A 22,297-nucleotide genomic window follows, 5' to 3' on the forward strand; every position below is an offset into this window, starting at 1 on the left:
TTTTTGTAAGTCTTTCTACCTCCCCACTTAAAAACAAAAACAAACCTAAAGCATGCCATAGTCTGCTTCTATTTTCCTTTGATCCAATTGTTCCTCAAACAAGAATGCACACCTATTACATAAAACATCTGCCTTACTTTGTTTTTTAACTGAAGGCAAGTCAGGTAAGTTAAACACAGGACCGACAATTTTCTTCTTCCTGAATTACAGTTGTCATGAAGAATGGAGCATCAATCACAAATACAATATCATAGGTATTGCCTGAGATGAACAAAATGAGACTGCTTTGTACATTTGTAGTTTCGTCTGCCATGGAAACTGATCAGCTTCTTGAATAAACAGAACTGACCCTGTCACTAGGCAAACTAAGCAATTGCTTAGGGCGCCAGACTTTTGGGGGTGCCAAACTGAGTGCTCCCCATGTGACTCGGTGACATTATCATTGAAGGGTGGGGTGCCAGAAGTTAACCTTCCCTAGGATGCCAGACAGGACAGTCTAGCGCCAGCCCTGTGAATAAAATGTGCATTTCTTTTAGGCCATGCATACACAAGTGAGGAACCTGCAGCATCTATTTGCCCTCGATATCCTTGTGGTGCTGGAAGGTGCTGTCAAGTTGCTGCTGACTTATGGCGACTGTGTAGGGTTTTCAAGACAAGAGATGTTCAGAGGTGGTTTGCCATTGCCTGCCTCTGCATAGTGACCCTGGAATTCCTTAGTGGTCTCCCAACTAAGTACTAACCTGGGCCACCCTGCTTAGGTCCCAAGATCTGGAGATTGGGCTAGCCAGGGCCATTCAGGTCAGTCTCCTTATAGACAGTCAAAAGGCACTCACATCACTCTATTGAAACACTGCAAATCTCAGCTCTGACATTAATTTTATTTTTCAAATTAACACTGGATGCTCTCTCAGTGGATGGCCTTTTTGCTACAAACATCATAGAAACAAGGGAGGTACCTCTGCCATGCTGTGTAAATGATTCTTCAATGTTGTTTTAAAAACAGAACTCTGCCACTTTAAAAAAAAATCTGTGTTTCTCTCCCTCTTCACCCTCCTCTCTCTGGCTTACTGCAGGCTGGGAACACTCTGCAGCAGCCTTCTCGCCCTATCAATAAGGATCAGTTAGCCAAGGTGGAGGATGGGAGCAGCATGGAACTGTCCCAGCTCCTCAATGAGATCAGGGCAAACTATGAAACGCTCATCAACAGAAGTCAGATAGAGACCATCCTCTCAGCAGGGACCCAGGTAATGATTGCATACAGACAGGCACCTACTCGAATAAGGAGACAATCCAATGTGTACTCAGTTCCTCTCTCAGCCTCTGTGAGGTACAGTATTTCCTTTTCAATGCAGCATATTACTGGGGAAGGGAATCAGATTTTTTTTTCCTCTGCAGTGTTTCTAGACTAAACAGCTAGAGGGGAATATGTTGAGATGTATAACAGGAAGGATAAATGTAGAGTGTTATGTCTCCTTGCATTCAGATATTTTGTCTGTGCATAAACTGAATGACAGAGGGGTTATGCTTTCTTCATCTTCAAAAAAAAGGATCAGATTAGAAATGAAATAATGATCTAGCCTCATCTCTAAATTAATTTTCCCAGGAAAACCACATTAGTCATCACTTAATGATGATGTATAGAAGCCATTTTTGAGGTGAGTTTTGATTTTTAAGCACCTAGAAGATTACGGGAACATTTGTTTTACTCTCAGAGTGATATTTATAGTGTCCCTTGGAAGACTAAAGTGGATGCCATACTATTCTGCAATGCTTTTGTTGCTTCTTTTGAGCCTCATGTTTCTTAAAGGTTACCCGGTCAACATGACACCATTAAAAATTCATACACAGAAAGAAATATTTCTGAATTGCCATTGGATGACAAGTCTATAATGAACATCATAAACCAAAAGCTGAGATTTGAAACTTTCTTTTTTAATTAGTGGTCCCTTTTATAGTTTATGGCTGGCTTAGTTCTACTGTGGTCTAATATTATTTGTTTGTTTAGATGCTTTTCAAATCCTAAATGCTTGTTAGAGACACATTGCCTTTTCTCAACATCACAACAGTACAAGCTAGGCCAAAGGATAATGACTTGCCTAAAGCCTACTCTGGAAACATCACAGCACAGTAGGACTTTGAGTATGGGGCTCCCATGCCCAAACCTAACACAAAAGTATTGTACATGTTCACCTATGCACTTGTGTAGGCACTCCTCTACTTCATGATTCATACGTATAGATATAGTTTGTACTGTAAAACTGTAAGTGAACAAAACAATGGGAACGTCTGGATCAAAGAAGAAGGAAAAAGCTGACTAGCTATAACATAGACCAGATTTCTGTTTAAATATTTCTGACTCTCATCTTTCACGTTTAACCTGGCAGGTGGAGGGAAGCAGAAATATATTCAACCAACCATGCAACAGCTATACTGCCTACCAGTTTACTTCCAAGTTCACTTCAGAGCTGCTTTTGACCTTTAAAAGCCTTTATGTCTTAGCACCACCACACACACACACAAAAACCCCTAGAGAATGCTTCCTACCAACTGAGCCACTATGTTCCCTCATTACAGGAAGGGCCACTGTGGCCTTTGTAACTGAAGCCTGAGCTCACAGTATGGCCTTTCATAAAACTCCAATCATTTAGAAAAATGTAAACTCTCTATTCGGTGTGGCATTTAAAAAGCTGTAGGAATAGGATGCTTTGGGTCTTTACTGTCTTTGTAATTGTTTAACAGTTAAGGGATTTATATTTTATTGGAAGCTGCTCTTGGAAGCTGCTCTTTCAATTGCATGGAGAGGCAGCATACAAATGTTTCACACAAATAAATTCATGATGCCTTTTTAGCAAGTATTAAGGATAAGACTTCAAACAATTTTCTTGTTTTAGTACAGTAACACACATCTTCCACACACCTGCATAGTGTTCAACTTATTCTGAGCCCCAATCGGGAAAGAACCAATAAGCTATCTAGAGCCTAGAGTTCCTGATATAATTAAAGGTAGGCTGGTGTTAAAAATTAAGAAATAATCCATGCCAGCAATTTAAGACACTACATAAGTCTGATTATTTAGCACCTATTCACATACAATAGATTCTAGACTAATCCTTAGTCAACGACAAGATCATCCATGTACTTCCTACTTTCCTTGCAGCAGCTATTTACCTTTACTCTAGCATCCTTCACATAATGTTAGCAATCACATTAGTTTTGTTCAGCATGCTATCTTAATACTAACATGTATTAACTGATTATTTCTTTACTTGTGAGGAGCCATAAAGACAATTCTGCTAAAATTAGGGATGGCAGCCTCCAACTGGGAGGCCTAGGGATCTTCCAGAATTACAGATCATCTCCAGATTACAGAGATCAGTTTTCCTGGTGAAAGTGGATGCCATGGAGGCTGGACTCTATGGCACTCTACCCCATTGAGGTCCCTGCCCCACCCATGCTCAGCCTCCCACTTTCCCAGGAGTTTCCCAACCTAGAAATGGCAACTCTACCACCCATCCTCCATCAGTGGCCAGGGAGAATCTGGGAACTCTAGCTAACAGCAAAGGCAAATCTGGTGCATGGGTGCTGAGGAGTATGGTTCTATTACCTATTTTTATGCCTTTAACCTACCTATTGTATGTGAATAGGTGCTAAATAATCAGACTTATGTAGTGTCTTAAATTGCTGGCATAGATTATTTCTTAATTTCTAACACCAGTCTACCTTTAATTATATCAGGAAGGTAGACTAACCTACATATAGTATCTCAAAATCTGTCTGTTTCCAAGAAAAGATGACTGATCAAATACAATCTTTCTGTCCTTCTGCTGTTGGAGGAGCAAGTAAGGCCCGCATCTTCCATTCTTCTATGTGGTCTCCTAACTGAGAAGTTAGAGGGTTCTAATGTTACCCTTTAACCTTCTCTTCCTTCTTGCCTTTGCTGTCTTGCAACCAGAGCAGCAAGAAAGGGGTCTCTTGTACCCTGTGTTCATATGGAATAGGCCTCACAAAGAGTACAAGCCCCATGATCCCATTTGAACACACTCAGAAATGCCTGGCATTGCGAATCATAATATCAATTTCCCCATGTCAGGCTAGTTCTCTGCTCTTCCTTCATTTAAACTGCAGCTGCTGTGCAGGGGCGATGAACCTTGGAGCAGGGATGGGAAAGGTCCTAAAAGTGAAATGGACAGCATGAAAGAAAAATGTGTTTCCATTCACCCAAACAGCAAGCAAGCTTCTTTTGTTAAAAATGGATGCAAAATGTATACCGGTTTAGAAAATCTTCTGATAAAATAAAAGAGTATATTACAAAGATTAAACAAAAAACAGGATGCTTGCAGTGCTTGAGAAGGAGGACAAAGCAGGGTGCAAGATCTGGATGTTCCAAATTACATGAGTTCAGGCTATTTCACAAGGTCTAAGATGGCAATGGTTTCTCTGCCGATGTTAAAGGGTAACATTGGAGAAGTCCCAGCCAAATAGGGTGGCCAGACCGTCCCGGGAGCCCGGGAATGTCCCGGTTCTGGCCACCCAATCCCGCCTCCCGTGCTGCCTATACCGGGACCATTAAAGGTCCCGGTTTAGCCAGCCCCGGAGGCGGTGGGCCGCGGGCGCCGGCGGGGAAGGCGGGAAGTGAGGGAGGGAGCGTCCCTGCGCCTGCGCAGGGCCCCTGCGCACGCGCAGGGACGCTCCCTCCCTCACTCCCCGCCTTCCCCGCCCGCGCGCGGGGCCCGGCGGCGGTGGTGGAGGCCTCTCTGTGGCCTCCGCTGGTCGCTGGAAGCCCTCCAGAGACTCTGGAGGGCCTCCAGCGACCAGCGGAGGCCGCGGAGAGGCCGCGGAGCACCCGGCGCTGGTCCCGGAAGGCCTTCCAGAGCCTCTGGAAGGACTTCCGGGACCAGCGCCGGCCAGCGAAGGCTTCCCCGCGGCCTCCGCTGGTCCCTGGAGGCCCTCCAGAGTCTCTGGAGGGCCTCCAGGGACCAGCGGAGGCCGCAGGGACGCCGCGGAGCACCCGGCGCTGGTCCCGGAAGGCCTTCCAGAGCCTCTGGAAGGCCTTCCGGGACCAGCGCCGGCCAGCGAAGGCTTCCCCGCGGCCTCCGCTGGTCCCTGGAGGCCCTCCAGAGTCTCTGGAGGGCCTCCAAGGACCAGCGGAGGCCGCGGGGACGCCGCGGAGCACCCAGCGCTGGTCCCGGAAGGCCTTCCAGAGCCTCTGGAAGGCCTTCCGGGACCAGCGCCGGCCAGCGAAGGCTTCCCCGCGGCCTCCGCTGGTCCCTGGAGGCCCTCCAGAGTCTCTGGAGGGCCTCCAGGGACCAGCGGAGGCCGCGGGGACGCCGCGGAGCACCCGGCGCTGGTCCCGGAAGGCCTTCCAGAGCCTCTGGAAGGCCTTCCGGGACCAGCGCCGGCCAGCGAAGGCTTCCCCGCGGCCTCCGCTGGTCCCTGGAGGCCCTCCAGAGTCTCTGGAGGGCCTCCAGGGACCAGCGGAGGCCGCGGGGAAGCCGCGGAGCAGCCGGCGCTGGTCCCTGGAGGCCTCCAGAGGCCAGCGCTGGCAGCTCCCTCCCTCCCTCGCCTCGCCGCGAAGCCGCCGCCGGCGGACTCGCCGCCGCCGCCGCCCTGGAAACAGGTAAGGGGGCCAAAGGCGGGGGGGGCGGGGGCGGCCTTCCTTTCTTCCCTCCCTCCTCCCTCCCTCCCTCCCTCCCTTCCTTCCTTCCTTCCCTCACTCCCTTCCCTTCCTTCCTTCCTTCCCTCCCTCCTCCCTTCCTTCCTTCCTTCCTTCCTTCCTTCCTTCCCTCCCTTCCCTCACTCCCTTCCCTTCCTTCCTTCCCTCCCTCCTCCCTTCCTTTCTTTCTTCCTTTCTTTCTTTCTTTCTTTCTTTCTTCCCTCCCTCCCCCCTTCCTTCCTTCCCTCCCTCCCCCCTTCCTTCCCTCCCTCCCTCCCCCTTCCTTCCTTCCTTCCTTCCTTCCCTCACTCCCTTCCCTCCCTTCCTTCCCTCCCTCCTCCCTTCCTTCCTTCCTTCCTTCCTTCCTTCCTTCCTTCCTTCCTTCCTTCCTTCCTTCCTTCCCTTCCTTCCCTCACTCCCTTCCCTTCCTTCCTTCCCTCCCTCCTCCCTTCCTTCCTTTCTTTCTTTCTTTCTTTCTTTCTTACTTTCTTTCTTCCTTCCCTCCCTCCCCCCTTCCTTCCCTCCCTCCCCCCTTCCTTCCTTCCCTCCCTCCCCCCTTCCTTCCTTCCCTCCCTCCCCCCTTCCTTCCCTCCCTCCCTCCCCCTTCCTTCCTTCCTTCCTTCCTTCCTTCCTTCCTTCCTTCCTTCCTTCCTTCCTTCCTCCCCTTCCCCTTCCCTTCCCTCCCTCCTCCCTTCCTTCCCTCCTTATGTTCTTATGTGACACAGAGTGTTGGACTGGAGGGGCCACTGGCCTGATCTAACAGGGCTTCTCTTATGTTCTTATGTGACACAGAGTGTTGGACTGGAGGGGCCACTGGCCTGATCTAACAGGGCTTCTCTTATGTTCTTATGTGACACAGAGTGTTGGACTGGAGGGGCCACTGGCCTGATCTAACAGGGCTTCTCTTATGTTCTTATGTGACACAGAGTGTTGGACTGGAGGGGCCACTGGCCTGATCTAACAGGGCTTCTCTTATGTTCTTATGTGACACAGAGTGTTGGACTGGAGGGGCCACTGGCCTGATCTAACAGGGCTTCTCTTATGTTCTTATGTGACACAGAGTGTTGGACTGGAGGGGCCACTGGCCTGATCTAACAGGGCTTCTCTTATGTTCTTATGTGACACAGAGTGTTGGACTGGAGGGGCCATTGGTCTGATGCAACAGGGCTTCTCTTATATTTTTATGTGGCACAGAGTGTTGGACTGGAGGGGCCATTGGTCTGATGCAACAGGGCTTCTCTTATATTTTTATGTGGCACAGAGTGTTGGACTGGAGGGGCCACTGGCCTGATGCAACAGGGCTTCTCTTATATTCTTATGTTACACAGAGTGTTGGACTGGAGGGGCCACTGGCCTGATGCAACAGGGCTTCTCTTATGTTCTTATGTGACGCAGAGTGTTGGACTGGATGGGCCACTGGCCTGATCCAACAGGGCTTCTCTTATGTTCTTATGTGACAATACTGACTTTGGTGGACCCAAGCACTGATTCAGTGTAAGGGAGCTTTGTGTTTGTGACTGGAGTAGATAATACTGACTTTGGTGGACCCAAGCACTGATTCAGTGTAAGGGAGCTTTGTGTTGTGGGGCCCAGGGGGCCGGCGCAGCGGCACGCTGAAGCAGCCTGTCGGTCACTTCCGGGTTCCTGTCCTGCATCTCGACCTGTGTTATTAGTGACAGGCTGCTTCGGCGTGCCGCTGCGCCGGCCCCCTGGGCCCCACAACGATGGGACCGATGCCACAGGGACGGGCTCGAAACACTCTATAACCCCTCAAAAGAACAGCAGTCTAGCTCGCTTCCCCAGAGCCCTGCCGCCATAAGCCTCAAGGGGGCTCATTTTGCGGCATCTCCCGGCGGGAGGGTGGCACCCGCACGGGACACATATCAAATGAAAGAGGGGGCGCAGGGCTATCAGAAACAGCCGGCGGAGGGAGTCGGGAGACCACCCCACTGGGGGATCCACACCCCGAAAGTGATGAAGGTGGCGCAGATAGAGCCAACAGAGCAAACAGGACAAAATAAATAGGCTGCATTATGCAGCACAGTTGAGAAAGTGCCTTATCCCATATACTGATGAAGTATATACAGGATTTCAGAACAAAATTGTTTCCGGCGGTGATATTTGGGGGATTTTTGGGGATGTCACAGGAAGTGCTGTGAAGTCACTTCCTGTTTCCGGCAGTGGCATTTGGGGGAAATGATGTCACAGGAAGTGATGTCACTTCCCATTTCCGGCAGGTGACGCGGGGAAATGATGTCACAGGAAGTGATGTCACTTCCTGTTTCCTGTGGTGGCATGACGTCACCGGAAGTGACGTCACCGGAAGTGACGTCACTTCCTGTTTCCGACGGCGCGCGCGCGCGCACCCCTACCTCCCCCCCCCAACATGTCCCTGGCTGGCCTTCAGACATTATGGTCACCCTACAGCCAAACCATGTGCTCTTTCAGAGGCATCAGCCAGCAAAACAATCAGTCCAAACTTTTTTTTTAATGTAAAAGGTCCTACCTTTGAGAAAGGATCATAAGCTTGAAAGACCAGTTAGATCTGGTCAAAAATTAATGACATAGCACACCAGAACCAAGTGGAAGAATATTTCCTCTAGAGAATAAAATCCATTACCCTTTAAATTGTGAATCTCAGGAGAAAAAAGCAGTCTATTCAGAACACAGACACACTTTCCAGGGAATCTAGTAAGAGAATAGGCATGACTGACTACTCACTGTTTGTAGCAGGATTAAACAAAGGAAGTACAATAAACATACATATTCAATAAGACTGACTTTCCTTTTCTGGCTCCCATAATAGGGTTGGATACCATGAATTGGTTATCAGCCACATCACGTAGCCCAGAGTTATCACAGGCAAGTCCTCTGAAACAACACACAAATTGCAGAAACTGGGATCCCAGACATATATACTGTATGATTGGTCCAGCTAGTAACAATGCAGACTCATTGTCAGAATTTGAAAACACATATTCTAAATTGCTTCTTCCTGTTTGAGTTCAAGATTTGCATCTCCTCTGTCTCAAGGTCAGGTAAAACAAGGTGAAGGAATAAAGTGAGCTGGCTCCAGGCAGGATCTCTGTCCCTCCTTACTTCAATCCCATCCTCATTACAGCCCATTCCATGTGAATGACACAATTTCCTGCACAGCCTACTTGACTATCAAAAGAGGAACCTCCTGTCTCTTTCACCAGGAGAAAAGTTGCTAAGATCAATCCTATTAAATAAAATATCATGTATTTACACAACTCAGGTTTAAATCTTCAGGGACTCTATTATGCTGAACCGATGCTATTAGTATTTCCTTGCAGCTAGAAGAAGCTACCAGTGAAAGAATGGACAAAGATGAAGAAGCTTTAAAAGCAGCCAGGGCAGAGCTAAAGGAAGCTAGACGTCAGTGGCATCACATGCAGAGGGAAATTGATACTCTCCATGCTGTGGTAAGTGCAATCCAGCCACTCCATTAGGTGTATGCTTAAAATTAAAGACATTTTTTCCCCTGTATTGGTGAAATGTGTGTGTGTGCGCACGCACACATGTGTGTAAAGTTGCAGCTGACTTCTGAAAACCTCTGTAAAGGGTTTCAAGGCAAGTGAGAAACAGAGGTGGTTTGCTGTTGCCTTCTCTGCTGAGTCTTCCTTGGTGATCTCCCTTCCAGGTACCAACCCTGTTTAGCTTCTGAGATCTGATAACATCAGACTATGCCATACTGCTGGTCCTCCCCTTTGGTGAACAATACCTAAGAAATTTTCTTTTATGAACTATCATTTATGTAACCTCTAGATTTGACTACTGTAACACACTCCACATGGGGCTGCTCTTGAAAACAGACCAGAAACTTCAACTGGTGCCGAATGCAACAGCACACCTCCTGGCAGAGGGGAGGTAATGCTGGAAGGGAAATGCATTCCCTTCTGTGGAATAAGGTCACCAGAGGAGGTCCACAAAGTGCCTTCTCTGGCAAGACTCAAGTAGCTCTGTGAGGCTATACTGTTTTTCTGTGTCTCTGGAGATTAGAGTGATAGCCATTAGACTATACGCTGGGTCAGTGGCTCATGGCTGGTTTTGTTTCTCCCAAATCTCTTGAGATGGAAGCTGCTGTTCTTCAGAGTTATTAGGCTGAGGCTGGGCTTAGCAAGAATTCTTTGTACATCCAATTTCTTTACTAATGGCAAAAAACTTGACAAATCTGGGTTTGTTCAATGCGTATTAAACACTCAATGATATATTAAACACTTAGCAGGGTGAGAGAAAGAAAAGATACCATTAACTGTTGGACTGAGTGTGAAGAAGTTAGTCATTGAGTGTGAAGAGTGAAGCAAAACATTGGTAAGTGTACATAACAGTTGGGGTGTTTGTATTTTAAAATGTATGTTATCCTATACTAAATTGTTTACTGTATGATTGTTTTATAGGAAAAAAACCTGTAGCTTGGATAAAGCTGTAATGCGAAACAGGAATATGACTGGTTATGCCTGTAAACTGATGTTGGTACTTTAATCTGATGTTGAAGTATCCTCTGCATACATTGAGCAAACCTGGATTTGTCAATTTTTTTGCCATTGGTAAAGAAACTGGACTTACAAAGAATTTTTGGTGAATTGGTCTTTATTGGAATTGAAAAAAAGGACATTTGAGTAGAGGTTCACTGCATACAGAGTTGTTGCTTTTTTCTCCTGGTCTCCTATCCATGTGACTTTTTTCAGTTGCACAATCCCCAGGTGGGGGCAGGGGATCCCCCAGTTTGGAGGCCCTCCTCCTGCTTCAAGATCATCAGAAAGTGGGGAGGGAAGGGAAATGTCTGCTGGGCACTCCATTATTCCCTATGGAGACTAATTCTCATAGGGTGTAATGGAGAATTGATCTGTGGGTACCTGGGGGGGCTGTTTTTTGAGGTAGAGGTTTCAAATCCAGTGCCTCTCCCCATAATACCCCCCAAGTTTCAAAAGGATTGGACCAGGAGGTCCACTTCTGTGAGCCCCAAAAGAAAGTGTCCCTATCCTGCATTATTTCCAGTGGAGGTAAAGCATTTAAAGGGTGTGCAGACCCTTTAAATGCGATGGCCAGAACCTCCTTTGGAGTTCAATTGTGCTTGTCACACCCTCGGTCCTGGCTCCACCTCCAATGTCTCCTGGCTCCACCCCCCAAAGTGCCCAGATATTTCTTGAATTGGACTTGACAACCCTAGGTCAAACTGTGTGTTGTATGCAAGCACATATAACTGTAGCATGGTTGGCTTATTTAACTGAAAAACCACTTTGGGAGGACACAGTTGAGAGTGAAGAATCTGCAGGGGGAGTGATATCTAATTCCATCTCCATATACTATTCACTAGTGTTTTTGTAATAGAAAAAGACCAGCAGGAGCTTATTTGCATGTTAGGTCACACCGCCGGGCCTGGAAGCACATGGCTGCTGCATGGATTGGGCCAGCCGAAGCCCTGGCGAGCTCAGGCGGAGCTCCATTCCTATGGGCTGCAGCAGAAAAAAAGCCTCCCTGTTCACATTTCTTCCTGAATTTAGATTGGTAAATGTGCTTTTTGATAATCACGTTGTGGGAGAAGAAAACTGAGAGGGTGATTTACAAAGGAGATATAGAGTGGGGAAAGGGTTAAGTGTCCCCATTAATGCTTCTTCACTCTCAATCATCCCTTCTCAGGGGAAAAAAAATCACTTCTGAGCTACCTGTATCCCTATGGGGAAAATAACTTGGTAACCATAAATTTTCTCCAGGCAGAGAAAAACCAGTTCAGCAGGAAATCAGAACAGGGGAAAGAATTCCCATGCCATTCTCCTCCTTGAAAAAGCAGCCTCAGCAGCTGCATTTGAGAAAGATAAAAGTATCTTTTAAAATGAACACAGAAGAAAATACACCGTTCTGAGTGGGGATGTAAAATGGAGGCGTAAATGAGGATTCGCAACTTTGAGAAATGCCTACTTTGTAACACTATGGACAACTTTAGAAAGCAGGTTTCTTTGGAAGGTGGCCTGGTGACAGAGGAAGGAACATCTGTATTGAAAAGAGGGAGCATGTATTTATAATGTTCCTTTTGTACATATCTTTGGTACAAGTCTTTTTAACAGACTGCCCACTATGGCACTGTTAAAATCTCTTTTAAAAACTATTTGCCGATATCTAAAGTAGCTGTCTAATGCTGTGAAGTCTGATGAGCTTTCTCGAGACCCAAAAATGCTAAATAGAACCATGAAGTCTGAAAAATGAAAATTATTTTCCCTCAGGTAACATATGACACACCATTCTAAGTCACCTATGTATATTTTACTTATCTGACCTTATTCAAAGTCATGATACAACTTGCTTGAAATTTGTTCTCAAGGCAAAGAGCACTAGGTATTTTTGTATGACTTTTAAAAGCAAATACTTCTGAATTCTTCATTTACTACATCGTAGACTGTATCTGTTAATGAAAAACCATGAGAGAACATTCTAGGATAGTTCTCTCTGATTTGCAGATATTAAGGATGTCCTACAAGCTACCTTTCTCTAAATGGGGACCTTTTTAAAATTTATGTTATTTATAGTCTGCCTTTCTCAGCCTCAAGTCAATGCAACCAATGGATGGAATATTCATAACCAATGCAGGAAGTGATGGGCAGCCAGTGAAGTGCCAGCAGGATGGGAATAATATATATCCTCCATCTAGCTCTTGATCACAGCCGAGCCACAGCATTTTGCTTTATGGAACATCCATAAAGTAAGGAGGAAAGGATACACATAAAGAGGAGAAGGTAGCAAATATGTGACAGGAGGATTAGGAATTGATTATAATATGGCAAAGTGGTGCTTCTAAAATACCATACTTTATGAACTAACCCATGGCAATTTCTTCCCCCTGGTTATATCCCATTTTCCCACTGTAATGTCTAATGCTGCTTCTCGTGTAGAAGTTTCCAATGACACGATCTGTAAAAAAAAAAACCCTCAAAATGTATAAATCTGGTATAGAACACATGAAGAAAATCACCACTTTTTATTGCAGGAGAGAGGGCCGGCACAACCCAGTAGGCCAGGTAGGCAGCCATCTAAAGTGCACCACCTGGCCTCAGAGTAGGTGGTGGGTGCCATGCCGCCCCTAGTGCCTCTTCCCCACCACCACTACACTCACCATTGCCACCTTGCCAGGTGCTGTCAGGGAGGGGGTGGTGCACAGTGGCAAGGGAGAATCAGCTCCAAGTGCCTCTGAGCACATGCACCACCCTACCCCTGCTCAGCCTTCCTGGGTCTGAAGCACAGACCCAGGAAAAGTCTGAAAAGGGGTGGGGCAGAGTGGCATGAGTGTTTGGAGGCACCTGAAGTTGGAGTCAGCCCTCCCCTGCTGCAGTGCACCCACTGCTGCCACACTAACCCTTGCCGCTATCCAGGAAGGTGGCTGGGAAGGGGCTGAGTGGGGGCAGCAGAGCAGCGCAGCAGTGAGTGCGCCGCAGCAGGTGCATGAGCTGCCCCACTGCCCTCACTCAGCCTTCTTAGGTCTGTGCACGGGGTGCCAAAAACCCTGGCACCAGCACTGGCAGGAGAGAGGGGGAAATCACCTTGGAAAAGGCTCTTTTAGACACATCAGGCAACAGAAAGTCAGGCTTTTAAGTAATTCCCCTCCATAGGATGAACAAAATCAGCTCGAGAAGATGCAGAGAAGTCAACACCACCACCACCCCCTTCAGGAAAGACAAACAGTCCACTTCATGAATGGCAGTTTATTATTCACTGACAGGTCTGGAGGCAAAACGAGCTTTGCAAAAACTGGCGGGCAAATCTCAGAGGTCCCTCTTATATCAGGTCAGAATAACGGTTACATTTTCAAGCAAAAAGTGGGAAGGGAGCACAGGCTATTAAGACCCCACCCCCCAACTGTCCAGTCCCTTCTTCTAGCAGGTGTTCCATAATCAGTAGCCTGACCTTGAGGTTGTCTAGGGAACCGTCTTGGTTGGTGGAAGGATTCTTACTAATATGTAGCAGAGATAAGCAAGACAAGAGCAAATGAGAGCAATATAGCAATGTGGTATTTTGCGCAGAAATCATGGCAAAGCACTTGACAGTCCTTTACCAAGATGCACCTGAATTAATACACCACTGAATATGTCCTGTCATTGCAAACTTCATATTTAGCCATCAGTAATCTACTGGCTGTCTAGAGCAGTAGAGATTAAACCTATAACAAGCAATGCTAAAAACGGCTGACTTGCTAATAAACTGCCCAGCAGCCCTGTATAACTTTTGTTCGATTGCAACAGTAGCTTTTCAGTCTACTCCAACAAAGTCATCCTAATAGACCAATCTGGCTTTTATTCCTCTCTTGCTGATCTCTTTAAGGTGCCTCCTTTGGATGCAGTCCTGATTCCTTGACCCCTTAAATTTAGGACAGGAAGTGAGAAAGATGATCTGTGAAGAGAGGCCAATAAGCAGGCACAGACCTGACCCAACCACCTAAATGCTTATAGCCAGCTCTGATGAAATACAACTATATTTTACACTCTGGGCAGTAAAACAGCTATCAAAAATACTGATATAACCTCTCTCTTTCTGAAATTTAACTTTCCCTTAATAAGCAGTGGTCCTTAGCTTTTTAGATTTTTTTTTCAATTGTAACAGTACCTTAATTTACAGGAAAAGGGTCTGGAAGGTTCTCTGCGTGCCACAGAACAGCAGTACCAAACTCAGCTAAAACATTTAGAAACAGAGATTGAAGGTCTGGAGAAAGAGCTACAAGATGTGAGAAAAGGCATTGAGAAACAGCTCCAGCAACATGAAGAATTACTGAACACTAAAATGAGACTTGAACAAGAGATAGCTACATATCGCAGTCTTCTGGAGGAGGAGGAGGAAAGGTACCTGTATCCCATCTTCAAATATCCACAACATAGCCACTGTTCTTTGATGTATGTTCTGTTCTTTGTATTGTTCTGTTTATATTTTGCTTATTGGGCAAAGCCCTAAAATGGTTAGTATTGCTATGAAGTGGACCAAGCTGCATTCAATTATTTATCTCTAATTCTGAACTGGGCCATAGAGTATGGATCTGTATATCCACAAAATGGAGCTAGGGATGTATAGGGGGGAATTTCTATACAAACCTGAAAGTCTGAAGAAAACTCTGAAATCTAAAATAAAATATACTGTGGATTAGAATCCCACAAAATAATAGAAACAACACCTGTAACTTTTAGAAAAGAGTGTCCACTGAGCTTTCGGTCTCTGATAAATAAATAAATAAATGTTGGAGGTTGCTGGACAATTACGATATTGCTGAGCCTTGGCATCTTTCAAGAAACGTCGACTGCGGGATGACGACATAGAGGTTTACAAGATTATGCATGGGATGGAGAAAGTAGAGAAAGAAGTACTTTTCTCCCTTTCTCACAATACAAGAACTCGTGGGCATTCAATGAAATTGCTGAGCAGTCAGGTTAAAACGGATAAAAGGAAGTACTTCTTCACCCAAAGGGTGATTAACATGTGGAATTCACTGCCACAGGAGGTGGTGGCGGCTACAAGCATAGCCAGCTTCAAGAGGGGATTGGATAAAAATATGGAGCAGAGGTCCATTAGTGGCTGTTAGCCACTATATTTGGCCACTGTGTTACTGGATGGGCCATTGGCCTGATCCAACATGGCTTCTCTTATGTTCTTAATCAAACCACTGGGGGCACAGATGTCTTGGAGGCCAAAACTGGAGCTGGCTGAGTGGGGCTGGCTGAGTGGAGGCCACCAAACTCAGCCAGACCTTTTTCATGGAGAAGCTGCCAGGGTGAGGTGAAAGCTGAAGACACTGGAGCAGATAAAAGGTAGGTTGGATGGTAGGTGGGAAGAACAGAAGAAAGCAGGAAAAAGGGAGAGGCTGAGAGATGTTAGGAAAGAAGAAGAGGAAATAGGGGAGGTGAGGAACAGGGAAAAATTAGATGTTTTCCACAAGTCTTCACAGGTCCCCCACTCATTAGTTTCTTAATTCACACATGCACACCTAAATATATTAATGCTGCTTTATATAAGACAGCAGGCATGCTTTTTCTTAAAGAGAAGTCCTTTTAACTGGAGACATTGGAGACATTGCAGTGAGGGCCTGACAAGTTCATCGCGAATTCAGGCAATGATCTCACCCTGTATATAACTCATCCATTGCAAGCACACATGGTTTTTATTTTTTTAGAGAGATAAAAACTATGGACAGATCCATTCTTATAATTTCTTTCCTTTTCTTCTAGGTTTCATTGTTCTACACGCAAAGGAAGAAAAGAAACCAAAAAGCCCACCACTAGCAGAATAGCATTTATCTTGCCTTCACGTGAGTTTTCTTAAGATCAGGCAATAAAATAAGAGTGCGCAATTTAGGCAAGGCTGCATTTGATCTGGATTCTTTAAGACAATCAGTGGCTGAAAACAAATACACAAAAATAGCATACAATTTCTAGCATTCCTAGAAAGAAGGTATAAAACAATTGACACACATGCAATACACTCTGAGTGTCTGTACTAGCAAAGTACATATGGCTTGAGCGTATCAGGTGTGTGGAATCCATTGTGTTCCAATTAATCAAGATGGCAAATATGAACAGAGAATGCTGGAGGGAAAATGGGGTTTAGCTCTTTTACCTTATTGTTGTTCTATTAAAAATAGGGCACCTCAGGCCTCATATTCAGCAGGAGCTCACAGGAGCGCAGCTCCTGAACCTTTCTGAGGGATCCCCCTCCTCTTTCCCACCTACTTTGTCCATTGAATAGTAGGTGCAACTGCATAATAATCCTTGGATTAGGAGTGTGGGCAGCCAGCCAGCCACCAGGGACTTTGCCATGCCCCCAGCAGTCCTCATTAACCCCTGAAGAAGCCCACGCCACCCTTTCTCCACTTCTTATTTGATTCTAGGCAGTGGGTGGCTTGCTGGTCTTTTGACTGGGAGGGTGGCCCAGGAGAGTCCCAGGTGAGCAAGGCCTGCTTGGGCTGGCTGGATCTCTAGCCAGCCCAAGCAGGCCTCTCTCACCTGGGGCTGTCCTTTCTTGCATTGGGTTGCTTTGGTTGGAAAGGAAAGAAGATGATATTGGATTTATATTCCGCCCTCCACTCCGAAGAGTCTCAAAGCGACTCACAATCTCCTTTATCTCCCTCCCCCACAACAGACACCCTGTGAGGTGGGTGGGGCTGGAGAGGGCTCTCACAGCAGCTGCCCTTTGAAGGACAACCTCTGCCAGAGCTATGGCTGACCCAAGGCCATGCTAGCAGGTGAAAGTGGAGGAGTGGGGAATCAAACCCGGTTCTCCCAGATAAGAGTCCCCACACTTAACCACTACACCAAACTGGCTCTCCTGTTTGGTCCCCTGTGGAAGCACCAGTCGTTTCCGATTCTGGGGTGATGTTGCTTTCACAACGTTTTCACGGCAGACTTTTTATGGGGTGGTTTGCCATTGCCTTCCCCAGTCATCTACACTTTCCCCCCAGCAAGCTGGGTACTCATTTTACCGACCTGGAAGGATGGAAAGTTGAGTCAACCTGGAGCCGGCTACCTGAAAATTCAGCTTCCGCCGGGGATCTAACTCAGGTCATGAGCAGAGCTTAGGACTGCAGTACTACAGCTTTAACACTCTGCGCCACGGGGCTCTTTGCTTTTGGTTGAAAGGGCAGCATATGCTAATGAGTTCCACCACCTATTTTTCTACAAAACGACCCCTGGGGCACCTCAAGCTACTTTTCTCCTGTAGGGGAAGGGGTGGGATTGTCAACTTTAGTTTGTGAAATTCCTCAATATTTGTGTTTGGAACCCAGGAAGGGCAGGGTTTTGGGAAGGGACAGTCGTCAGTGGGGTTCAATGCAATGGACCACCCTCCAAAGCAGCCATTTTGTTCAGGAGAACAGATTCCTGACATCTGGAAACCAGATGTAATTCCAGGAGATCCCCAGTCTCCACCTGGAGGCTGGAAACCCTAGGAGAAGGTATAGAGTTCAGTGGTGGCAGATTTCGAACAAAAAAGCAGCCATGGGGAAACGATTAAGCAGCTCATTTCCCCTCTCATCACCCCCTTTTATTTCCTATCTTTCAAGGCTTATTTGCATTTTTATGAGGGCTGGGGGTGGGGATACAGACCTCTATATGTCACAGCTCTTTTGAACCAGAACCTCTGAGTAAAGAAAGAAACCACAAGAATGCAAGTGATTGGATAAAGCAGAACAAGTCATGTGGCCAATGTTCCCTCTAAACTGTGGAGTCTTGTGAGCAAAAATTCTACTTTGTGAGCTACTGGCATTAAAATTGTGAGCTACTGCATCAATTAGTTTGCTCTGGGGCCATTTTCCTTGAGCTAAGACAAAAATGTGTGAGCTGGAGGCTAAAAAACTATGAGTTAGCTCACACTAACTCAGCTTAGAGGGAACACTGCATATGACATATCTGATCTGGTAATTTAGTTTGTTGTTAAGTGGCCAGAAGTCTAATATTTTGTTGTTGTTTCTTCATTTATATAGCCAGCGAGCTAAAGAAGCATGAGATTGAAAAAGTAGAAATACTGACAAAGCAAGCAGTGTTAAATGGAGGTGCTGTGAAAGACAGTGCAGAAGCTCACGGCACAATACAGTAAGTTAACAAGAGCAAACTGAGCACATAAAAGGAGTAGGCTTACCAAGTAGCCCAATGGCAGGGGATGGTTGCCAGATTCAGGTTGGGAAATCTTCTGGAGATTTGGGGATGGGGCCTGGGGAAGGCCTAAGCAAGACTACCATGTCATAGACCGATTTTGCACTCACCTTACGCCACTCTCATGTTCATCTTCTCAGCGTGGCTTTCTTCTGATTTCTCACTATCTGCCCTGGAGCTGCAGCAAGCAGAAACTTGTTTTTAGTGGTTTCTGTTTGCTGCTTGTAAACACCGATCCTTGCTGTAGCCCTGGGGCAGATAGTGGGAAATCGGAAGGAAGCCACGCTGAGAAGACAAACGTGAGAGCGGTGTAAGGTGAATGCAAAATTGGTCATAAAGTCCATCTCTGGGGGAACTGATTTCTGTAGTCTGGTGACGACTGTAACACCAGGGGATCCCCAAGTCCCACCTAGAGGCTAGTATCTAAAAAAACAACAACACAGTAACAAAGCATTCCTTAAGTTCAGCCTTAAATGTTTTGCTGCCTGGGAGACAAATTCCAAATTTCCTTTTCTGACTAATTGACATGGCACATCAGGAATTCACAGGCACATCAGGCATATCCTGCATATATTTCAAAAACACAGATGGAAACTGCACAAACCACTACTAGTATTAACAATGTCCTGGACAAATTTGGACCATAGAGTTTTGCCCAAAACCTAGAGCATCAGCAGCATGATATCACTTCTGTTATATGTCATCATGCTGTGCATGTGATCCCAGAGAACACCCAAGAGCCCCCCAGCAGATTGAAGGTAGGATCTAGTAACCCTACTACTGACTGTACTGTCCTGGACAAATTTGGCCTCAAAACCATAGAGTTTTGCCCAAAACCTAGAGCATCAGCAGCATGATATCACTTCTGGTATATGTCATCATGCTGTGCATGTGATCTCAGAGAACACCCAAGAGCCCGCCAGCAGATTGAAGGTAGGATCTAGCAACCCTACTACAAACCTATTAGGGTTTGTAGAATCTTTCGGGCTCAAGTGCCATGTTCTACTGGAGAAAGTTTTCCTTCCAGACGTTTTGTTCTCAGCTGCGGAGAACATCCTCAGTGACGTTGCAGCCAGAGCAGGCGCTCAGACCTTCTTGGCTGCTGTGCATTGAGTGGGGCCAGGGCTGCTGGAGAGCTGCTATTTCTAGGCTGGAGGGGGTGTGATGAAAGGGCAATTAGTTTGTGGATGTGCCCATTGTTTGGTGGGGCTTCCTGGAAGGGTAGTGATAAGGAAACTGGCTGTTGAATGTGACCATTGTTCCATGTTAATTGCTGGGAGGGTTGGAAGGGATTTGAAGATAAGGAAGATGGATGTTGACTGTGCTGATTGTTCTGTGGAATTTGCTGGTTGTTCTGAGACTTTCTGCAATTTATGGTCTGTAGGGTGTTTTGCAGAGCTGGGTACCAAGATTGGTGGATGAAAATGCCTTCTTCCTTTCTGTTAAAATTGTGCTGGTGTTTGTAAATCTCAATATCTTCTCTGTTCAGGCGGGTGTGATAATGTGAGACCGTAGAAAGGACTTCAGTTCTTTCAAAGTGGATGACGTGGTCTCCTTCTTGAAGTGCATGTTCAGCTACAGCTGATTTTTCTGGCTGAAACAAGCGACAGTGTCTCTTGTGTTCGGTGAGACGGGTGTCAACATTTTTCTGTGGCAAGCAGAAACTGCTTGTAAGAGGATCTCACTTGCTGTGGAAAAGCAGCGCACCGACTTGCAACTCCAGGGCAGCTTGTGCGAAAACCAAGAGAAGCACAGGGAGCAAAAGGGCCACCCAGTCAAAGTTAATTCTATTTCCATAGCATGGAGTGCTGAGTGGTAATTTTACAAGATGGATAGCCATGTTAGTTTGTCTGTAGCAGCAGAAACGAGCAAGAGTCTAGTGGTGACTAATACTAACAAAATTTGTGGCAAGGTATGAGCTTTCATCGGTCACTGCTCACTTCCTCGAATATAGATAGTTTTTCAGACAAGCTTTTTAGTTTGGAGTAAAATCATTGTTGACTTGTTAGACTTTTCTTAGTTCACAAGAAAAACATACAGAATGTCTTATGTTGTTTTCACAAGTAAATGTGAAGACTCAGGGAAAACAGAACATTTGAAAAATAACTTTTTTTTCACATAAGGATTTCTTATATTTTTCCAAGGCAAGGGTTTTTTCCCCCCTCAAACATGTAGAATGACAATCTGGAGCATTGGAGAATAATTCTTGTGTATACTGTAGTCATAAACAAAATTGTAATGTTACATTTTATTGTTTAAATGTGATTGTTTACAATTAATAACCTATAGAAGAGCTCAGTGTTTTCAGTATTATAAAATTATATAACATTAGTGTTATATAATTGATGCATTTAGCTATATATAGTACTATATATATATATATATATATATATATATATATATATATATATATATATATATATATATATATATATATATATATATATATATATAAATAAAACCTCCCTGCTGCTTACTGCAACCCAAATTGTGACTCTGGGAACAGCTTTCCGGGTGACATTATGAACTGAGATGGAAGAAGGAAGGTGAGAAAGTTGTCCTCTATGGGCAGAAATCCTTCCACCTGTGGAAACACTCTGATTGCAACCCAACTGCTTGCATGAAATTCATTTTTCAAAATATTTCAGTTTTTTTCCAGAAAATAATTGGTTTTTTCCCCCTGGCTTCAAAATGTCTAGAAATTGTACATCTCTAGGAATACATCTACAAAAGCCATGCCCCCTATGTCAGTGGCCCCCAACCTTTTTGGCACCAAGGACCAGTTTCGTGGAAGACAGTTTTTCCATGGACCGGGGGCAGGCAGTGCTGGGGATTTTGCCACCCCAGGCTGCCCCCCCTGCCCACACAACATCCCTGCCCCCCATGAGTTTTTTTAAATGGGGGCAGGGAGACTGAGACTGTTTTTGCCTTCCTCTCCCATTTAAGGACCCCGACTGATCAACTGATCGGTAGAGGTCTATAAATGAGGGGTAGGCAAAAGTCACAGCAGTACTGCCCCTTCTGCTGGCCCGGGACCTGGGCGGATGAAAGAGATGGTGTGGCCTCATTCCAAGGCTGCCGCCCCTGCAAGGAAAGGAAGCCTTGGTTCAAGTCTGTGGTACCTCTTTAGTCCGGGGCTGCTCTGTGGCCCAATTGCTAGCAGGCCACAAACCGGTATTGGTCCACGGCCTGGTGGTTGGGGACCCCTGCCCTATGTGTTCAGTGGAATGATTTTACAGAATCCTACATATACATATTTTATGTGCACAGGTTTTACGTGCACGATCACAGACTACATACCTGCAAACGCATAAAGCTCCATGCAGACTTTCTGGTGAATACAAACAATTGAACTTCTGCACAGTATTGCTCTTTTGGTTTATTAAACCTCTCTCTGTGTGTGGTCAGGTCATGTAATTTTTCATCACTTAGTAGAAAGCCTAACTTGAGGATATGCTTTACGTTAATTTCTGTATATAACTGTTTGATTTATTTCAGGACAGAAAAAGTGGATGAAGTAATTAAAGAATGGGAAGGCTCCTTCTTTAAGGACAACCCTCGCTTAAGGAAAAAATCTGTTTCTTTGCGCTTTGATCTCCACCTAGCAGCAACAGATGAAGGCTGTTTACAGACTAAACAGAAAAGCCTGCCTGATATCGAAGTGAGATTAGTAATGAGGCGGTCCTGCAGTATCCCATCCATCAAATCCTAAATCGTCGCCAAATTACCCAAAGGTTATTTATGGATGAATTTCAGAAATAAATGTCAGGATGGACCTACATGGACCTCAGGACTGCCTCCTATCTGTCCAAACTAGGAGTACATGCTATCATCAACTAATATATATTCCTATAGTCGGTAATTCTTTTAAAGATGAGAGAGAAGGTTAGGGATCTTACACTGAGAACCAGAAGTCTTATTAGACTATTATTATATGCCTGTTGATGTATTTTATGTCCTTATTTCTTTTCCTCCCAACATTTATTTACTTTTGGAATTTTAA

At 45.6% G+C, this 22,297-nt stretch overlaps 1 protein-coding gene across 2 annotated transcripts; it reads left to right on the top strand.

Moving 5' to 3' along the window:
• Nucleotides 1-1,065: 1,065 nt before the first annotated feature.
• On the top strand, nucleotides 1,066-22,073 carry KRT222 (keratin 222). 2 transcript variants are annotated; one of them, XM_060255711.1, is made up of 6 exons: nucleotides 1,066-1,244; nucleotides 8,971-9,099; nucleotides 14,282-14,502; nucleotides 15,877-15,956; nucleotides 18,126-18,234; nucleotides 21,793-22,073. In XM_060255711.1, exons 1-6 carry the CDS (start codon nucleotides 1,149-1,151, stop codon nucleotides 22,004-22,006), a joined length of 849 nt encoding a protein of 282 aa, XP_060111694.1. In that variant the 5' UTR covers nucleotides 1,066-1,148; the 3' UTR covers nucleotides 22,007-22,073. The 2 variants fall into 2 exon arrangements, with proteins under 2 accessions (XP_060111694.1, XP_060111695.1); XM_060255712.1 differs by having other exon boundaries at nucleotides 1,108-1,327.
• The last annotated feature ends 224 nt before the right edge of the window (nucleotides 22,074-22,297 follow it).

The sequence above is a fragment of the Heteronotia binoei genome, chromosome 15 (assembly GCF_032191835.1).
Source record: "Heteronotia binoei isolate CCM8104 ecotype False Entrance Well chromosome 15, APGP_CSIRO_Hbin_v1, whole genome shotgun sequence".
Classification (NCBI taxonomy): domain Eukaryota; kingdom Metazoa; phylum Chordata; class Lepidosauria; order Squamata; family Gekkonidae; genus Heteronotia; species Heteronotia binoei.

Coding starts and splice junctions, on each gene's coding strand:
- KRT222 (XM_060255711.1), top strand. CDS start 1,149: ATGGAACTGTCCCAGCTCCTCAATGAGATCAGGGCAAACTATGAAACG. Junction 15,957..18,125: donor AGCATTTATCTTGCCTTCAC/GTGAGTTTTCTT, acceptor TCATTTATATAG/CCAGCGAGCTAAAGAAGCAT. Junction 18,235..21,792: donor GAAGCTCACGGCACAATACA/GTAAGTTAACAA, acceptor GATTTATTTCAG/GACAGAAAAAGTGGATGAAG.